Consider the following 21566-nt stretch of genomic DNA (forward strand, 5'->3'; position numbering starts at 1 on the left):
GAAAAAATAAATCAAAACAGGCAATTACAGTTAGTTAAATACATTTGACATGTAAAAATCTCAGCATGCAGCATTTTGCATCTGAGAGAGTCTGCCCACTCCAATTTTCTAGACAAGCTTACCTGAGGCATAGAGTAATTTTTGTTTTTAAAAAACTGCACAAGTCAGAAACAATATAGCCAAAATGGAACCTTACTTTTCACTGGTCCTCTTCAAGCAGCTGCAATATTGCCACTTTATAGTCAGGTAACACGTTCTCAGATTATGAGTAAATGGGGTATAAAAACTATTAAAAATAATCTATAAAAGCTATAATAACGTGGAATCAAAGTCAAAAAGGTTTGGATTGGATCTTTGTACCATCCTCAGGACCTTTTCAACTTCAGTTCTTAAGACACAAAGAAGGCTTTTCTGAAATCCTTCTGCTTCTGCATTTGGAACAATGCTCTGAGGTAAGAATCCCTGTGGTGGTCTGATCACACACCACAGAGCTGGGTGTATGTGAAAATTAGAGGACAATATTATTACATTCCAACAAAATAAAAACAGTTTAAACTAGTTAATTGTCCTACTTTTTCTAGCTGAATTAAGAAATTGCTCTTATAATAGAGGTTGTGGATTTACACTACAATATTGTACACATGCTTTAAATTAGGCTTTGCAAATTAAAGGAACAATCAAAGTAAAGGGTGCCCCCACACACCCCGAAAGCAATTTAAATGATATGGAATTAAACATTTAGCAAGCTATAATAAATACAGGCATGTAATTTAGTAAAAGCAACAGAGTATGTCTGCGTGCATCTATAGGAAGGGAATGGCAAGGAAGCAAAAGTGAACAAAGAAACAGCTTACTCATAAACCAGTCTGTATTAATATACAGTCACCCTTGTCTTTCTTTTTATATTAAGCTTTCAAACAGGGTTTCCCACTATTATCATAGGCACTAACCTGAAGTGAGGACATACGTACAACCCTGCATTTAATCTACACTGCAAAACCAACGTACCCCAGAGAGAACAGCTGGGAAGCACTGGAAGGCAAACGGCCACAGTGGCAATCACAAAAAGCATCAGAGTTGAAGGGACCTCCTAGGTCTTAAGTTCCCTTGGCTTATAACCATAAACAAACTGTGAAGTTGTCAAACTCCGCACTTGGAAGCAGTGGCTCACGGACACAACAAAGTTCACTAAGCACTAATCCAGTCCGAACAGCTTAGTGGCAAAACCTGGTATCCACAGCTTCGCAGAGCCCCCCATGAATGCTCGGGTGTTTCAAGTCTAAGCAGAATGTAGTCTCTTGGCAAATGTTGAAGGCCACTAGAAAGGTAGCCAGGGAAGGCTTCAAATAATCAAAAATATTAAGGGAACAGTGAGAAGAAGTGGGAAGGAGTGAAGGGAAGAAGAGGAGACTGAGAACAGCGGGAAGGAGGAATACAGATACACATACACAATGTCCCAGGGAGTGGTAATAAGGAAATGCAGGAGACAATCTATACTAATTCTTCAACCGAGAAGGAAGAATAGCATCATAAACAAGTGAGATTTATTATTGCTTTTATAACTAGGTATAACATTAGTCCATTGCTAGATAATTTCCAGAACACATTAATAGTATTGGGCTGTGACAAATATTAAATGTGTGTATTCACAGCCATAGCTCTGGTTTCAGCAGATACTACAATCCAAAGCAGCGATGAATCTTCTCTTGTAGTCTATCCTGACAGCTACGACATATGCAAGGAATAACTTTGAAGCTGAATGCATAAAGTTTATATGCTGGCCACATGCATGTAGTAAAATCCTGCTAAAAGTCTGCAGTTTACAATCAAATTGCAGTTCTGGCAACTTTCTTCTAAACCATATTTTCATACGGTTTACAAAAAGTGATTTATTATTCTTCACTATACCTTCTATCTCAGATAAACTGCTCACAGCAGTGTAATGTTTCATGACAAATATGTGGGGGCACAGTTGTGATAAAATCACTTCAAATATTGTCCAAAGAGCAAATATATGGAAAATGTTATGAAACAGAATTCAATTAGCAAAAGTGGAATTTTGTTAGAATGCTATGGCCAAATACTTGACCTAGCTGAAACGATTTCATTTTTTTTTTAAATGGTACACATGTTGAGATTGTGTCATCCAGAAAGAACCAACTAAACAGAACAGAACAAAAAAAACCCCAAACCAAAACAAAAAAAACCCACAACACCTGCTTTGTAGAGGTTCTTTTTGTCATAGAAGAATATCAATATTTACAACTTAGACTGACTCTGGAGAATTCATTGTCAGAGGGAATACACACCTGATCATGTTGGTTTCTATGTCTGACAAGATACCGTAAAAAATCCAGTCTGGAGCATTTACGAACTAGAATGAGGTCAGCTGAACCGTCTGCCAAATGAGCTGCTGGTGAAAGACCTTTTGGACTTCGTGGACAGGAACAGCTCATATTTACTGAATTGATGGCTAGAAATTTCCCTTTAATAACCTTCCATTCTTCTTCATCTTCTGAAACATATTAAAGGCATAGAGATAGACTGTTACTTGATCCACTCACAAGCACACTAAAAACAATCATTCTTGGCAACTTAAAAGTATTCACTGGGCATATTCATGCACTGTCAATAAATACTTAAAATACATTGCATTTTAAAAGATCTATTTTTCATACACTAATAGAAAAAGTTGCTTTCTCCCTTCACAGACTGCGATTATGTACTAAAACTGCCCACCATTTCTGATAGATGCATGTCAAATTCAGGATCAATGCCGTTAAGGTAAACCCATGAAGCCTTAGGCAGGGAAAAAGACAGAGGCAAGTTAAAATTCTTGTAGTGTGAAAGTTCAGAGGGATTTTTAAGTTTTAAAAGATTTTATTCTTGCTCTCCCACATGTTCATCTTAAATAAACAATGACACAAAGACAGTGGTTTAGTATTTGGTGTCTAAATCAATATTCCTCTTCTGCCTCAGTGCCACAAATTATATTAAAAAAAAAAAAATACAAAAAGGGAAGAGATGACTCGGGGTTTAGCAAGGACCAGCAGGCAGCAGATCAGAAGTCTGTTTCCACCCAAACTCCAAGCCCAAATGTCTGAAGATGAATACTACAAGGGAGTTGAACAGAGATTTCTGGAAAACACCACAAAAGTCTGCTTTCAACTTTGTTGTGAAACTGTTCTGTTAAGAGATTAGACCTAGACAGCTTAAACGTTCGATGGCCTCAATACTCTCAAGAGGCAGAGGAATTTTCTGTTAATGAAGAAACACTGGCAGGATGTCCCGGTTTCAGCTGGGATAGATTTAATTTTCTTCTTAGTAGCTGGTGCAGGGCTGTGTTTTGGATTTGGGGTTAGAACAATGATGACAATATACTGATGTTTTTAGCTATTGCTACATGATGCTTACCCTAAGTCAAGGACTTTTCAGTTTTAGGCCCTACCCGCAAGAATGCTGGAGGGCACAAGAAAACTGGGAAGGGACACAGCCAGGACAGTGGACCCAAACTAGCCCAAGGGATATTCCATACCATATGGTGTCATGTCGTGAGTATATAAGCTGGGGGAAGAAGGGGGGGATGGGACATTTGGCATTATGGCATTTGTCTTCCAAAACCACCACGAGGTGTAATGCAGCCCTAGCCTTCCTGGAGATGGCTGAAATTCCTTGCTTTGCTTTGCTTGCGTGCGTGGGCTTTTGCTTTCCCTATTAAACTGTCTTTATCTCAACCCACAAGCTTTCTCGGTGTTACCATTCTGTTTCTCTCCCCCATCCCACCAGGTGGGGAGTGAGTGAGTGGCTGTGTGGGGCTTAGTTGCCGGCTGGGGTTAAACCACAACACAGGCACTGCATAGAGTTATCCTCTAAACTGTATTTTCTTGAATACGGATAAAAACAGATTTAAAAATGCCTTTGCATTTTTATATCACACCATCACTTTCCTCACTACGGTAAGAAAAAGCCATAAAGCAGCCCTAACACTCCTTTTCTCCTCCCAAGGTAAGTGGACTGAGATATTTCAAATTAACAACTCCACAGAAGTAACAACTGCAGAATAGTCTATGGAGATACACATGGGCTCCAGACAGTTCAGGAGTGAAGTGCCATTGCTGATGATAGAGGTAAAACTAAGGAATGAACAAAAAGGGATAAAAAGGTTTGTTTATATAAGCTTGTTTGAGCATCAAACCAGAGCAAGGTACAAGTTTTGAGGCATGTTAACTGGTATGGACTTAGAAATCTAACATTATTCAGTTCCCCACATTTGGGTTAACTTATACGTATGTTCAAGGTTCTGCTTTGATGGGACTTTAGATGACATTTATGCTATACATTTCATGTCCTGAAATTCTGATAGTCTTTACTGTGTTAGTTATAGGAGCTTCACATTAACTTTAGGGAATCATTATTAGATGTAAGACAACCTAGGCAATTTTACAGTCTATGATGCATTTATATTGAAGTGACTTCTTCCAAGCTTATAGATCAGGAAAAGAACTAAAATAAACATGAAAAAAAAATGTTTGGAAAGTAACCTGTAGTTGCTCTTTGAACTTTTCTTACTCCCTTGAATTTTTATTCATTGGAACTTCTTGCTATCCACTCTTTAGTAACAGAAAAACAGAATTCCAGGAAAACCAAATTAGGATTATGAGACAAAAGACTTAGAAAAAGAATAATGTTTTTAGTTTCCTTTATCTAGACTATCCTCACTATTTCCTGATAAACAAATCAGTAATAGCAAGAAAAAAATGCAACTCTTACATTCAACATTTTTGCATTATTTGCCAGAGTGGTTTTAGTATTTCTTGCTTTACTGTCCTCTTTATATGTTGCTTTCAAACAGAACACTACAGAAAGAAATACTTTAAAATTAAAAATATGTATCTTAAGAGAGATGAGAAAGACTTAAACATCAAACTACAGAATTACTTCGGTCAGTCTGTAGGCAAATGATGAGGCCTTGCTCTGAGATGAATGTAACCAAACAGAACAAAGTACTGGAACTGGAAACATCTGTGTCTAGAACTACACAAGTGCTTATTCACAAGTAAACCAGGCATTTTCTGACATACAAACAACAAAATGAAAACACCACCCTTTAGCGACACATCCTTTTTGGGTTTTATCTAAGAAGCATTAATAATTTGTTCTATAGTGTGTCTAGGTATGTGTTTAGTTTTGAAGTACGCTTACTTAATAAAAAGTCTCAAATTACTTAGAACGCTTATATATGTTACTGTAATAGACTGTTTTCACCTGATGTGAAAGTACTGTTCAGCATAAATTTCAGCATGTTACTCAAAAAAAGATTGACTGTTCAAGTAAGAACAAAGTCAGGGTATTTATCACATTTTGAATGACCAACTGCTTTCATAACCATTCTGCAGGGTGCATCACTGTAATAGCACAATTACTCTCCCAAAATATCTTTCATGCAACAGAGCAATCATAAGCAGGGAGAGCATAAACAGCACTCGCTTCAGCTGTCTATTGTGTATATATGCTGCAAGTTACTGAAATCAGCGTGAAGTGCTAAACGCTCAAAAGTTTACTCGGCACATACATAGACTTCTGCTCAATACAAAGAAATACGTTCAGTGACAGTCAGTGCAAACATCTTTCTGAACTCACCTGAATTGTACACAAACCAAATAGGCAGAATGAGGCAGCCAATACACCCTGCTGAGTAAAGAGCCTATCTGAGGCGGCAATTTAAAATCCTTTTTATTGCAAATCAGGAGTAGCTGACTGTCATTGTTTGCTTACCAGTACTGCATGGAGAAGAGACTGGACTGCAAAGACAGTAAGTGACCAGAAGTAAAATGGATTTAAGTAAACAATATCCTGCATAATCAGATGCTTAACATATTGTGCAATGCTGGGTAAAGCAGTTTTGATTGCTCCCTAACCTGTACCTGTCTTGTTGCTTTGCTGGATCAAAGCTAACAAAATGGCAGATAAAAGAGAGAGAGAGAAAAACCACACAAACCGAAACCACCAAACTAAAAAAAACCCAAACCAAAACAAAACCACAAAACCCACACACACAAACGCAAACCAAATGAAAAAAAACAACACAGAAAAAAAGGTTGGCAATTTCCAGCTACAGTTATTTCTCAAAAAGACAGATTTTTTTTTCCTTACCAAAAAACCTATTACCAGATTTAGCTCCTAAACAAATATTATGTAAAGCAAGTTCTTTAACTGAATCTGGGCGTACACTAAAACAACTTGAGAAATACTCCAATCTGGCCATCAAAGATCTGAAAGCAGTAGCTGGGATGAAAGCATTATATATAAGCATGTGTAACAGGGATTCAAAGTGACATAGGAATCCACGTACAGTCTTTATGCTACCAGTGCATCTCTTACAGTAAAATGATACTCTTTTTGCTAACAGAAGTCTAGAACCTGGCACGGATACTGTGCAAACTAACTGTAATTATAAGATAATCTAGGTCATAAGCACCAACGTGTGCGTAAGAATTTTATGATTTTATGCACTGGGCTTTACAAGGGGAAGGGGAAAAACCCCAAACCAAACTAAACGCAGAAGCAAGCACCCATGGGAAGGCTGTCTGCTGTTTAAGAGGGGTTTTATCCAAGACAACAAACTGAGACCAGAGGTGAAACTTGGCCAACTGAATCTGCATATCTTACTCCAGCAGTGCCACAAGTGTTAAAGTGAAATCCTTCTAACAAAAAGATCAGAGTCCTAGCTCACAGAACACATCTTTCCTAAAGGAAAGAAACCCAACAGATTGAAATATACAAGTATAATTTTATCAGCATTGTCTGATGTTTGGGTGGAGAGACACCTTATGTATTTTTCGCATATTTACATCGATTTTCCTTAAACAATGGATTATCTAGTGACTCACAATGTTTAAAAAACAAAACACACACTCGTGAATTGATATATCCTGAAAAATAATAATTTGTATGATACTTCACCATCTTACTTTTTATGACAAATTACCTTCATGTTTTAACCCACGTTCCTTGTGCTGTTCTGCCAGCTGTTGCTCACTTTTCTTGCAAATGTAACACCTGAAAACAAAAATACCACTCAGTTCCTGAAAACAAAACTATTACTCACTTCAACTTTTTTTGCTTTGTCCAATCATTACACCACAAGATGCAGCATGGCACTGACAGCCCTGATGTGGCATGACTCCTGATAGCCTTGCCGGCAGTATAGGTACTTAAGTACAGTGTTGAAGATTAGTGGATGTCAGAAATAACAGCATCACAGAGCCATAGCATTACATAGGTTGGAAGGGACCTCTGATGTGGCCCAAACCTCTGCTCAAAGCAGGTCTTATAGGATCAGGATGTTCAGTGTCTTGTTCAGTTAAGTTTTGAGTATTTGCAAGAGTAGAGTCCGCAAGACTTCTGGGCAGCTTGCTCCAATATGTGACTACTGTCACAGTGAAAGACACTGACATACTGGAGCCAGTCCTTCACCTCACAAGTGCTGAGTACAGGGGAAGAATCACTCCTCCTGACCCGTTGGCTTCTCTTCTGCTTAGAAAGCTCAATATAAGGTTGGCCTTCCTGGCTGCACGGACACACTGTGAACTCAGGTACAGCTATCAACCACCAGGATCCTGAAATTCTTTTTGGCAGAGCTGCCTTCCAGCCAGTGCTGCTGCATGGGACCATTCCACCCCAGGTACACAATGTTTGCCTCTCCTGAACTTCTCCAGGAGGTTCCTATCAGCCATTTCTTCAGCCCACCAAGATCCCTCTGAATAGCAGCCTTGACTTCCAACGTGTAAACGACTCCTCCCAATCTCATATCATCATAAAAGTGCTGAGAGTGGACTCTGCCACCCCAGCAGTCATTCATAAAGAAGTTGCACAGTATTAAGCGCAGTACTGATTCCTGAGGGACATGGTTAGTAATTGGCTGCCAGCTAGACAAGGTACTCACAACCTTTCTAGTAGTCCAGCCAGTTTTTCCACCCATCCACTGAGTTAGTCCATAACTCATCAATTTGTTTTTAGGAATACTACAGGAAACAGTACCAAAGACCTTGCTAAAGTCAAGGTATGTAACACCATTTCCCCCTCATCCATGGGCCTGGGGACCCATAAGGCCTGGGGGCAGACTTCATCAGTGAAAACTAGGGCAAAGGAGTAATTTTCCAGCCCTTTCCGTATCTTTTATCACTAGTGCTTCGCACCACTAAGCAGCAGGCCCATGGTTCCTTCAGCTTTTTGTTATGATTGGTATTCTTCTATAAGCTCTTTGTAAGAGGTAACACCCTTCACATTCCTCACCAATTTCAACTCCACCTGAGCTTTGGCTTTCTCAGTTTCATCCCTGCACATTTAGGCAATGTCTCTGTGTTCTTCCAAAGTAACCCATTCCACTTCCAACTTCTCTTGACTTCTCAGATCCTTGCTCACCCATGCTGGTTTTCCATCACGCTTATTCAAGTTTCTAATATCGCAAGTTCTTGTGCTTTGAGGAGGTACCAGCCAACTCTCCTGGGCCTCTTTGTCTTCCAGGGTAGTCTCCCATGGAATTTTGCCAAGATAAGAATAAACCAGAATCTGCTCTCCTAAAGTTCAGGGCTGCAGTTCTACTTTTGTCTTGCTTGCTTCTCTTAGGACTTTATACTTTATAATCTCACAGTCACCACTGTCAAGACTGCCCTTAACTGTAACACCCCCCACTTTCCTTTTCTGTAACAAGACTAGCAGAGCATTTGTCCTATTCAGCTTATCAATCACCTGCACGATGATCGTCACCACACTTGAGGGTTCCCCCAAATTGCTTGTGCCCAGACCTACTGCCCTTCCAGCAATTATGAGGATATATAAAATCCCTCAGGAGACACTAGGCACTCTTTACTCCCCGACTAAAACCTGGATGACAGCTTTCTCTCTCTGCAGTTTCCCCTGTATTAAGGCACCTGATGGATCAGGATAGTTGCTCCAGCTAGTACTGGAGACCATGCCCCGTAGCACGTCACAGCACTAATACAGTACAATCTCAACAAGTTCCGTGTAGTTTCTGGCCAAAGTTTCTGGCTCCTCTGTATCATGCTGTGCTACTGGCTGCTCTAACTACAATATCTCTGAAACCTACATTCATGTATAAAGAAAAATAATGAATGAGTAACTTCAAGCAGGTGAAAGCAAAAAGAAAGGAAGGCACACCAGGACATTAAGGTCGGCACCCTTGATTAGAGAAACAACTGAAAAATGTCTCACAGAATTTGTAGAGCATTGTAGTCTATAAAAGTCTATAAAAAAAGGCTAAATATCCTCAGGACAAGCATGACAGCTGTTGTCATGGCACTAAAACAATCACTAAAATTGCTAGATCCAATTACAATGTGAACATCTGAGAATTTTTGAATATTTATTTCCATTTGTAGAAGCTATGAGACATCCAGACTTTTCATTTGTTAGCAGTAACACAGCATAGCACCCTCAGCATCTTATGACTGGGTATTGTGCTGTTTTACTGACCTGATAAAATGAGGTTTTCTCTTTAATGAGTCAATAAACTTTTTTACAGGCTTGTCTCTTTCAGAGAAAGTGTTTTGATATTAAAAACAACATTTTGGTGACCTCTATTTATGTACAGGCCTTTTCAAATAGTTCATGTCAAATATCCAGAGATAAACATTAGCCTACCCTGTTCTGCAGCTATCTTTATCTCGTGGAGATCCCAGCGTATGTTTTGCTGGTTGAAAAGAAATTGTTCCTTCATAGTAATGATGTGAAAGAAAAGTCTTCAAGCCTACATAAAAAAGGTATTAAGCAGCATTAAGTCATTACAAATTCACATTGCAAAAATCTCTCCACACATACCTTGACTGTTCATCTGTTTCCTTTTTTAAAGACTGCAAAACAGTAGTTGCCCTCCCCAAGCTCATAGCTCGGTATTATGATGTTTTAGACTGTAAAGGACAACGAAATACCACCCCCTGCCATCCAACTTTTTAACATTTGCCAATAGAGCCATTACTTTGCTTGACATCTTTAAAAGTCAACTAAAAATATTAGCTATATATCACTCCTTAATCTTAAAATCGGTCTACATTACTTAAATTCTGCTTTTGCATCCTCTTTCCCTAACACAAGACAAAACAAAGGTGTCAAAAAATACTTTCCAGTAGCATAGAATTTATCCAAATATCAGCTAACTAGGCTAAGCCACTCATCTCTTTACAATCAGTGCTAGAAAAAGGACAAAATTAACAATTCGTTCAGTCAGATGAACATCCAAGACAGAGGAGCTCTAACTGATTGGAAAAAAAAAAAAGTCAAAATGATCAGCACAGAAGAGTCACTACCTTTTAGGAAGCTATCACTAAGTGACATATATTCACCACAACTTTAATAAGCACACCATTAATTTTATGCCCAAAGTTACAGAACTTTACATAATGTTGTGCAATCTACTGGGTACTACAAGGAGTTTAAAATCAGGTTCAGTTTGTTTCTGATGTTTAAAAGCTTCAGAGATGATTGGTTTGGAGACAGTACATCAACTGCTCCAATACATTTCCATGTTGACAAAAGAATGTAACGGTTACACAAGTTACCTGAGTAATCATATCGCATCGGACCCATCCACCGCTTCTTTTCACTATCTTTTAATGTATCTCCATAAAAACCATAACCCAGCAATGATACAGAGTACTTCAAAAACGTGTTGTTATGATGTACAGAAGACACATCCAGAGGCTGACAGTCACCTGTGAAGATTAGAAGGTTCTATTAAGGCTTATTTTGTTTGGCTATTTTCATAACAAAACTGTGAACTGTGACCACCCACCTACAATAATATGAAGAGCTGATGTTACTGGATCAGAAATGCCAACAGTGGAATAGCATATGCAATCTGTTGATCCTGAAAAAAAAACAACAACAACCCACTAGAGATTAATTCATATCTTTTGAAAACATGTATTATTGGCATGGTCCTCCAAATAAATGCTCCTTTGGCTTGCCTCTTTCTATTTTATGGAACAAAGTAAATAATACAAGGATACAAATACTATGATTTAAATTGCAAATGCTGCCACCCCCCCCACCCCCCCCCAATAAGTAGAATGTCTTTCTCTCCATATGAAGATTTTCACTATTTAAGCAATAAATAAATAGCAGTTAGTGAAGCGTAAGTCACATGAAAAACTTCAGGAGTACATTACGGCTTTTGTATCAATTAAGGATGGAGAGGAAGGCAGGCATACATTGATTCTCCATTGCTTAAGATTTCTTACTCACTGAGATCTCATGAAAAAAAGAGAGACATTGACCAGTCTCTTGTTTTTTGGGGGACTGATCTAAATCCTAAGCTGTCAACATCCTCTCGTCCTCCAGTTGCACCTTAAACCAGAAACTCCTGCTTAGTCCTATTATTTTAAGGTTAGTCATTAACTGTTTTCAGGAATTAGTTCATAGACAGGGGAGCAAAGTGGACAGAGATGTGCCTTTGCAGTTTTGAGCAAAATACCTACAAGCAGAAAGGGAGAAGCCTTAGCTTTCACCCATATTCTTTGTTCCTAACTACCTTTAGGCCCTCCTCAGTCACTATGTCTGTTCAGTATTTTAGGTGCTGTTTAGAGATAAGCAATTCTCCCCAATCCCTATAAAAAACAATCTAAAAGCCTAAATGTAGGGTTCCGATTTCTACTCTGCAGCAGGGAATTGGAAGTCAGGGCCAGATGTACTGAAGCATATTTGTTGCAGCCCCTAACCCCAAATTTATTTGGTAGTTTCTCCCATCCATTCCCTGAAATTAAATTCCTTTAAAATCAAGTCTGGATATCTGAAAACAAAAACTTATTTTGTCCACATATACATTCTCAGATTTGCTACTGATATAGAGAAGCTCAGATACACTGTATCTAATGCATTTAATTTCTGAGGCCTAATTGAATTGAAATAGAAAATTAAAAATGGAAGAGTGAGCAATCAATGTTTAAAATGCACTTTTGGCTCTTTATCACTTTGAAAACAGTAAGGTCATATACAATTATGAATAAGAGCAAAGCAAGTCCTTTCTCATCCAACTCACTTCCCAGGAAATGGACACCACTTTCCCTACCAGTGAAGGGCATAAGAGGATCTTCTATCAAGTAAACGCTGTGCAGAACCCTGCCACAGTGAGTAAGAAGCAGCTCTAGGAGCTGACTGAAGAGACTAGAAATATAACAAACTGCAGAACAAAAGAAACAGTGTGACTAAAGAGATCTGTCTCTAAAGGCTGAGGTTCAAGATGGTGCAAGTGTACCATCACAAGGATATGCCATTGCACAGGAAACAGGACTCCAGTTTCAGTATCGTAACAGGCAAGGTAGACGACATTATCATGCCACATTTGGAGTTTTACAGCAGAAAATATTAAGTAAAGTTCAGATACTAAAGGTATGTTTTACTGCCAAATTTTTTCAGTTTCATTTTGCCTCCTATACTCAGCTAAGCAAAAAAGAAAATTACTACTTTTGAAAAGAAAACCAAGCACCAAAAAAAAAAGCGCCACTAAAATATCTGATGTGAGCTTTTACTGCTAAATGTACAAGCCTAGCATTTCATCCAACCGTTCTCATTTCTTCAGGATCTGTTTGCATTTGGCTGCTAGAATTACCTTAGCTATGTTTGTCTTGATGTAAACAGAGCTCCCAAGCAGTCTTACACTATAGGTGGGAGGAGAAGAGGGGAATTGATACAAGCTACAGTCTAACACTGGAGACTTACCTCCCTATACTCAAACTTATCTGTTGGGTAATTCTACAGAACTTATTTTCATTTCTATTCATTAAGTAGCAAGGGAGATCTGAAATCTGAAGTCTGAAATTAATTCTGAGATTCTAAAATGGGAGACTGGCAAAGACACCAGTGTTTATCAACTGTCCAATCCTCCCTCCTTCTGAGAAATGCCAGTGGAGTACCAACTACAAACAGTAAAATATCACTGGGTTTGGTTTTTTTCCTATCAGAGCCAGTAGTACGGAGCAACAAAACCACTATCATTCCTTACTTACATACCAAGACAATATACATAGTCGTAACACCACACCATGCATGAACCTAATGGTACTAGTTTAAAGGTCACAAAAATATTCATGACGACTAAGGATTTGAATCTCTTTGAATACTTCATAACCAAACAAGAATTCTAGACCTCTAGGTGGCTCGTGAATAGATTTAGAATCTATTACCGCTGAAACAGCACGCTGAATAGATGCATACCACACCCCACCAAAGTCTGGGTTATTTCATCAGTACAAATCTGATACAGAAAGCAGGATTAGAATATAGCTTGACTAATATCCCTTGATTAATAGTTTAGGATTTCCAGAGCACTTAATTTGGCCAAGAAGTTTTCACAGAGCATGACTCTTGACTCATGTTAGGTGGTGGATCTTGTTTGTTCTGGTTAAACCAACAGAAAAATTATATACATACTCTGCCAGATTTTCTTTGGGGATTTTAAAGGGCAACAGTCTGATTTGATGCATTTAAAAGCAAGGGGAGAAGCTATTGTTACAAAGAGAAATTAATGGCCTGGGCATACAGTCACGTTCTTACTCAAGGTTTTATACAACTTCCTTTCTGCATCCAGAAACCAAGAGATCAAGTTTAACATCCGCAGAATGACAGACTGGCTTAAAATGGAACAGTTCAGCAGGACTTTGGTTTTTTGGTACATAATCACTTCAGCAGAAGTTCAGTACCACAGTACAACAAAAAAGGATTAATACAATAATGGTAAATTTAAGAGATGAAATTAACATCACAGAGAAGCCCCCACCATGTTAAATGCAGTATTTAGCTCTAAGACTGTAATTTCTAGAAGCACAACAGATTCAAAATGCTGAAGGAGGAACACAAAACATTGCACTTCAGATTTCAAACAGGACATACCGAACCTTGAAATGAGATGCATACTAAACTGCAAATATCATTAAATATTACTAATATTGTAACAGAGAAGGCTGTGGACACATCACTTCGAGTCACTTAAAAAAAAAAAAAAAAAGAATTAGGTAGCTTTTTATGCTATGCTTTAATACCTTTTCAAAAAGAAATTTTACAACCTAGATGACAGTAGTATGAGAGTCCAGTCATGCCTTATGATTCTACTTGCATCTGTTTGTGAACGAATCCTCCCACATTTTTCTATACTACCTGCACACAGGAAGCCTGTACTGTCTTCAGCATTCTTCTACAGCTACACATCAACGAGCTGATTATAATCATACTGCATGCTTCAATCCTAGATATCACAGAGTGCATACCTTGGCTACAACAAAAATGAGAGGGATCTGGATACACTAGAAACTTAAATCACTGTAGCAACTAACACTTTGTATCTACACTTTACCCTGTCTTCCCTAGTACTTGGAAGATTTCTACCCTATCCCCCGGTTAGGTTGGCAGACTTGTGTTTTGGAAAAATGAATGTATTGTTAACACACCACAGCACAGAGTGATGTAGGATTTTTTTTTTCTCTACCTGCTGAGATCACAAGAGTATTTTGTCTTTTACTAAAGAGTCCTCCAACCGCAGTTGACAGCTTTATCCTCCTGTTCTACACCAGGTTTAGGAAGAAGAACTAATTACTCTGACTTACTCTGGAGGGAGTATTTTAACACTAAAACATGTGGATGAAACCTCAGTGCCACATGTCGTAAGAGAAATGTTTCTCTGTTCTTAAGTTCTATAGCAGCATAATACCGCTCTGAATACAGCGAGAAACCGTGGCTGAACACACTTTTTAAGGCTAGATGGCACTAGAAGTAATAATTAAACAGAAGTTTTCGTAGGTGTGCAGACTTGTAGTTACCACATTGCAGTGCAAAACTTTGTCAGGTTGCTACAACCTCCAAGCACTCTTAAAAGCAAATGTGTTTACAACAGCAATCAGTCAATTTACACTGCCGGATTTGAAGAATGGCTGCAATTAAGAGAAATTCAGAAGTTACAACTGCCACTTGAGTAAAGCCTTTAGCTTTTATTCATGTGAATAAAAACCCAAGTTATTTCATAAAAATGTACCATAAAGCATAAGAATAAGTGATATTTTTTAACCAGAAGACACACTAAGAAAGGAGACTACCTGGAAAGAGACACATCTGATCAAAAAAACCAGACGAGCCAAGAAGGGGCTTTCTGCAAAAAGATTTGCAAGTAGCATCAAACATTACAAAAACCAGCCTGCATAATGGGATTCTGCCTATGAGATAAAGCTAAATTACTCAAACATGGCCACATAGATGAGAGTGTTTTAGCATTAAATCTGTTTCATTTGTTATTTCAAACCTTTGTACAATTAAATTGACTGTTTCTAAGCAAAGATTAAGTGTGCTGAACTGAGCATTAGTTTGAATACAGGCACTGTTTAGTCACAACCACAAACCACAACCTGCCATGTTTCTGTTATCACAGCTTGACATTAGGAACTAAATGATAAAAAAGGGAAAAACACTGATTCAGCGTTGCCCTAGCACAAGCTCTTGTCCTAACAGAGTACACTGTCTCCATGTACCAGAAAACACAGAGCTTTAGAACTTAACCTCTAAACTCTGGGTAGTGTTTGGTTTTGATATCTGTGAGTTCTTAGGATGTTGAGAAAAAGGTTGGTTATAAAGAACTAAGGAGAGCACCATGGATGTTCTTCTAGATGCATGATTTATATTTCATTATTCCTCTTGAGTTGCTGTATTCTAGGACTGTCATTTAAAAAAAGAGAAAGTCTTTTTAAGTATCTTACTTATTTTGGAACAGACTTCTTACACTAGTTTTGGAACTAGAGGATCTGTTGAGGTCACGGTCAGAGCTCCATTACATCAAGCAAAGATGAACAAAGCTTCACCAAGGGCTGGAAAAAAAACCCACCCTCTTGCTGCCTTCCTGACCATCTTGCAGTGCGTGGGTTTGTCTAATTCATACACAATTTAAGGTCCCTGTGATGGCTAGATCTGTTAAGAAAGGGTTACGATTTGCTCAGTGATTTGACCCCCTTTTCCAGTAAATAAGCACTTGTCCATATTTTTAGTAATGGATTGTTTTAAATATTGTACAATATACAACAGACCAAGATATGTATTATACTCTGTACTTCCAAAACCTAAATCAATAGAATTTTGAAAGGCCAGCTTCCTTATACACCATTACAAATAATTTTTGAGGGATCTGAGTAATAACTTGGAGAAAATATTTGAATCATAGTACTGATTACAAGGCTGTACCTCAAGTTAGTTCAAGGAATAGAGCATGCAGTATACATACAAATAGCAAACAGCTACAATGGACAAAACAAAACAAACAAAACACTGCAGTATTTAAGAGAAGAAAGTGACTTGATACATGTTAGCAATATGAAAATATCGGTGAAGATCATACTTTCGGGTTGCAATTGGAAAAAATGCATTAAGAAATTGTTGAAAAAGCAAGGTTAATCTTTCAATATTAACATGCTTATAGTTAATTTCCTAAGGACAAAGAAATAGTTCTGAAGAGATTCTGGTTTTTCTATTCTACGTTCTATTGTCATTAGTATCACCAGTAGGCAAAATCTCCTGAAACCAGCCATATAAGCAAAAACCTTTAGTTCAAGAAATTTGCCCAAATAAAGGAAGCAAAGGGTGGAACACTTCAAACTCCATTCTTGTTAAATGTACTATACAAACTGATTTTAATACAAAGCTTTAACAAATAAAATTAGAATATACTTGAATATCGTAATTGTTATACAGAACCCTTAATGTGCTAACTAACAAGGAGAAGGAAAATCTGTAAGGGGGTATTCACACTGCAACTTTTACATATCTAACCCTTATAGTACTGCAAGCAGAAAGAGCCAAGCTTCTTCCAAGCAACAATTCAGACCATTTGGGTTTGAATACTTTCTTAACAAAGATATAAGGAATATAAAATTAGTCACCTAAAGCCTGAGGGTACAAATACACTATTTACATTGGTGTATTTTTACAACCTGTGCTAAATCTTCTCATAACATCTGTGTTTTAGTTCTACTCAGAAGCTCATAATGTTTATTTCATATCCCAGTTCTTTAATTCAGAGCTCAAGCATCTGACAAGAAAAAGCGAACAGCATAGAAAAGACACCAAATTGTCCATTTGTCTTTCCACAGAGTCCTTAAAATTGCAGATGCTATTAAAAAGAGTTGTAACACTGAAGCCAGTCCTGGAAGAGAGGGTCATCTTGTAAGTCCACTTTTGAAGGAACCTTGGGGACCAACTGGGCAGGGTGAGGTAAAACCCAGGACACTAGACTCTAACAGCGAGATTGATCCAAAGAGTACCTATAGCCAACAAAAAACTATGTTATCACCAAAGATCTGAATTCCAAGAATGAGTTTTCTCAAATGTCTCTCAAAGTAGACAAAGACTACTGTCTCTCAAAGACAGTAGTCAGGACTGCCTGAAAAAGTGAGAACTGTGAAGGTACAGCACCTCTAAAAAGGGGCAAACCCTGCAACTTGGCCTGGAACCCGAGGACTGTTCCTCAGCTGTAGTTGATTCATGCTTTCTGTGATGACAACTAAAGGGAAGGTGGAGGGAGTGGAAAAGGAGAAATCTTAGCATTTGTTTGGAGTTTGCCAGACCAGTGGGAGGTTCTCATTACAATTCTAACTACATTTGTTGAGCATTTGGAACTGGAAAAATATTTAAGTCAGTCTCTGTTCAGTAAATTTCATAAATTAATGTGTTCAGATGGACAAAGGTATTATTTTCAACATCTTATATTGTATTACCACACAATAAGCCACCAAAAAAAAAAAGAAAGTAGTAATTAAATTCTAAAGTTGAACATTAAGATTTGATTTCCTTTACAAAGTATCCTTCCCAAATAAAGTTGCATGTGATCAATGATTATACCAGGATATAAACAGCTTTAGCTAGGTGTCTTTATGCAATATCATTGCTCATATCTTACACTTCAGCCTATGTTCAGTAAGTTCTGACTGCAAAGAAATTTCAAGAATAAATGGATAAAGTAAACTGAAAGTTAACCCTTTCTTACCAGCAGGAATTATGCCAATCCTTATATTGCACTGGACTAATGGTGCTTTGGGATTATTTTGGTCTATGCCAGAGTCCTTCTGCATTCTTCCAATGAGACCATGCATCACTTCACTGAACATGCCGTCCCCACCAACACAAACAACACTGCCAGGAAACACAAATTAGAATGCACACTAACAGTCAATAAACAACACGGCAAGTGTTCTACTTAGGGCATGCACTGGACACATCAAAAATAGTTGTTCTATTCTCCTCCTCCATCTTTACAGGATATAGTAGCCCACAGTCAACTTGGCCATTAACAAAAAGCAGAAAAAAAAAAAAAAATCAAGCTACACAACTGCAAATGCACCTAGACACGTCTGTCATGTTAGAAAAAAAAAAGTTGGAATGAAACCTAAAAAAAATAAAAATATCTTTATCCTCTATTGCTGTGCGCAGACAGACAAGTATCAGTGGAAATTCACTATACAAGGAAAACACTGAACAGGACTGTACATACAGCTTTCTAAGTAAATAAAATGGAAATAGGGTACCTTTACTAAAAAGGGAAAATTAAGTTAATATTCATGACTTCAGGCAGAATCATATTTTACACTATTAATTTAATAGGTATATACATTATATGAAAGTCAAAAAACAGAAAAGTGCATGCTTGCATGCTCTTCTGAACATGCTGAAAGCCCATCAAACAGACAGAAGTCATGTATCTCTACATAACCATTCATAATAAAACACAGAGTTCTAAATGTTACCAGATGCAAAACTTTGTTTTGCAAATTTAATTCAGGTCAGAGCTGGTGCAGCAGCTACACAGATCCTCAATATGTTAAAGCTCAGCAGAGAGTCCACAGCCAAGCAAATACTAGGAAGTAAAAGACTATTTTACAGCAGTATACATTTCATGCGCAATAATCAAATGCACACCCTGAACTCTAAAAGCATAAACATTCTTTAACTGAAACACTAATTGAAATACACTTTAAAGAAACACATGACAAATCCAAAGTTATGTATGTAGTCCCCAGCATGCATGTTTAGGAATGTTTACTGTTATCTATAGCAATCATTGCTAATGCATAAACTAATACTTACTCTTCCACATACCGAGCAACAGATATTGCAGAATGAGCACTTTTTTTCATAGGAAAAGTTAGTTTATTTAATTTTTAAGTATTGATGATTAAAATGCACTTATTATTGTATTTTCAGCAGAAGGAAAGCTTGAAAAAACCCAGTCATTTTTTCATGAATGGAGAGGACAGTCTTAAAAGTACACACTGTCCAACTCTAAGTCAAGACCTAAGAAACTGGGAGAGAAGGACGAAAAGGATGTTTGTTTTTAATTTTTATAATTAATTTTTCTTCTCATAGCTTAACTACGTTATTCCTCAACTTTAGTGTGCCTCATCTTTCTCTGCAGACTCTAAGAAAGTGGTTAAGTGGACAAAAATTTCCATATCAGTTCAAGGTCAATGTTGTCTCAGTAGTATTCTATTTATAACAAATAATATGTCCAGGCTCAGAGATGACAATGATATGAACGTCTATACAAATCAAAAGTAACTACTGACAGATAAAGAACTTTACATACACAATATCAGCATGACCAAATTCATTGGACACATCAGATCAACAATGTGCAAGTCACATGTGTGAAGGCCCCTAGCGAAGAACTACTTGTAAGAGATCACCTTAGAGTGATTCTTACATTTGGGGTTTATTTTTCTAATGGACAAGCATTTCACTTTTCAGACAGATGACAGCAGTTAACTACATACGCTAAAGGACTTCAGGAGAAGCAAGTCCACAAGACAAACGAGTTTTAAAAGAACTACGGTCCCTTCTAATCTCAGCCATACTGTGAACTAACTCAAGAACTAGGAAAACAACCTGAAACAGTTTTACAAAGGCTTGTGCAACAGGCATATGGATAAGGAAGCAGAGCTATTCATACATGTCAGACTTATTCTGAACACGGTCATTACCTGCACAATGTTACAGCATGCTCTAGTTGTTCTGCACAATGACGTACAAAAACCTGTTATATTCTAACTGTCTTTATAGGGAAGCTGTTCTACCACTGAGCTGTTACATTAGAAAACCCACCATCAGAAATTCTTATAAGGGAAAACAGCAAGAACAGGAAACATGCGTAAGAAGTTTAAATAAGCTGTCCCAAGTAAATACACTTGGAAAGCAGCGAAGCAGTTATTAAAAATCCTGCATCTAGTTCCAAAATTACAGGTATAGCTTTGCCAAATAGGGAATCTGGAGATTAAATGAAGAAACCCATCACTGAACGAAGGGAAAGCCACTCATTAGAACCAGTCTAAGAGAACCGGTGAACAACAATTTGATGTAGGAATCCAAAGAAGCTTTTCCTGTACATGAGAAAAGTCAGTCTTTAAGAAATACATACATGCATGCGGTTCAACCATTTAAAAAAATCTTCTTTCCCTATAACCACGTGATCTTTTATTTAAAAAGTAGGAAGGAGCTCTTATATTGATACTAACATCACTGTTCACAACAGAAACAGACCTGTACATGATGGACAAAAATCAGGCTTGGAAAGATAGGTTGTAGTTCCCAAGATAACCGCCCTTCAGGCCCAGAATGGGAATAGAAGAATCATGAGATTCTAAAAAGATGCAGCACTCTGGCCAAATTTTTAGCTCAGTCATGTTAGAGAGAAAACCGAAAAAACCCCACCAAACCAAAATAAAAATAATAAAAAAAAACCCCTGCAATAAAAGACTTTGAATCTGCCAAAACACTTCAAGTACAACTACAACTGGTCACTGCCTCTTGTTGTAAAAAACGGTTTGGTAGGAGTGGACATGGGCTCACTTGCTTTCCTTTTCTGCTCTGTACTGGGATTTCATCAACTACCAGTACTATCTATTTCAAATCACTTCAGATTTTTCCTTTTCATTTGATTTGACTAACTAGGTTTTTCTAGGATCTCAAGTTTCCCTTCCTTGCATTTCTGCATTATTAAGAAAAATCCTAGAATAGTCAAAACTGCTTATTTAAATTCAACTCATTTTAAGACAGGTGAAGTCTAGGAGCTCAGCCTGTGAATGTAGGTTCTTACTACCACGATTTGTCAACGTCATGGCCTCACTTGACTTACACAATGCATACAGATCTGCTCGCCTAGCAAAAGTACTCTGAAAAGACAGAAAGTGTTTTATTTTTGCAGCTTACCAGTTTAAATGGCAACAAGCACAACAACATACTATTTTAAAATACTATAGCTATGAGAGTTTATCTGCATCGGTACCACATACATTTTCATGATTTTGAGTCATGTAACTTGTCTCATGTCATGAACTGGAAACTGGAATGACTAACTTATTTATTAAAATATTCTGCTTCTACAGCAGATTTAATAATTGAATGCAATTTCACCATTCAGTTAGGTCTTCTTTTAAAATAGCAATTCCACAACAGAACAAACACAAATAAAGCCAAATGATGTAGCCATTATTTGAACAGTCCTGTAGCAAGAGGACCTCTCAAACATT

At 37.7% G+C, this 21566-nt stretch overlaps 1 protein-coding gene and 1 long non-coding RNA gene across 5 annotated transcripts in view; one reads left to right on the forward strand and one right to left on the reverse strand.

Moving 5' to 3' along the window:
• On the forward strand, positions 1 to 18593 carry LOC119148484. Its single transcript, XR_005104400.1, has 4 exons — positions 1 to 565; positions 3058 to 3067; positions 17791 to 17796; positions 18583 to 18593. It is a non-coding gene; the product is annotated as an uncharacterized LOC119148484 (long non-coding RNA).
• Positions 1 to 21566, reverse strand: part of CERK (ceramide kinase) — a 39501-nt gene that overhangs the window by 3864 nt on the left and 14071 nt on the right. For 3 of the 4 annotated variants that reach the window (XM_037388703.1, XM_037388705.1, XM_037388706.1), the window contains 6 exons: positions 18032 to 18177; positions 10811 to 10885; positions 10578 to 10730; positions 9664 to 9769; positions 6989 to 7059; positions 2310 to 2515 (listed from right to left, as the gene is read on the reverse strand). In XM_037388703.1, coding sequence (XP_037244600.1) covers positions 2310 to 2515; positions 6989 to 7059; positions 9664 to 9769; positions 10578 to 10730; positions 10811 to 10885; positions 18032 to 18177 — 757 coding nt within the window. The remainder of the gene's footprint in view (positions 1 to 2309; positions 2516 to 6988; positions 7060 to 9663; positions 9770 to 10577; positions 10731 to 10810; positions 10886 to 18031; positions 18178 to 21566) is intronic. The other variant, XM_037388704.1, reaches the window with a different exon arrangement.

This window comes from Falco rusticolus, chromosome 5 (genome assembly GCF_015220075.1).
Source record: "Falco rusticolus isolate bFalRus1 chromosome 5, bFalRus1.pri, whole genome shotgun sequence".
Taxonomy (NCBI): Eukaryota; Metazoa; Chordata; class Aves; order Falconiformes; family Falconidae; genus Falco; species Falco rusticolus.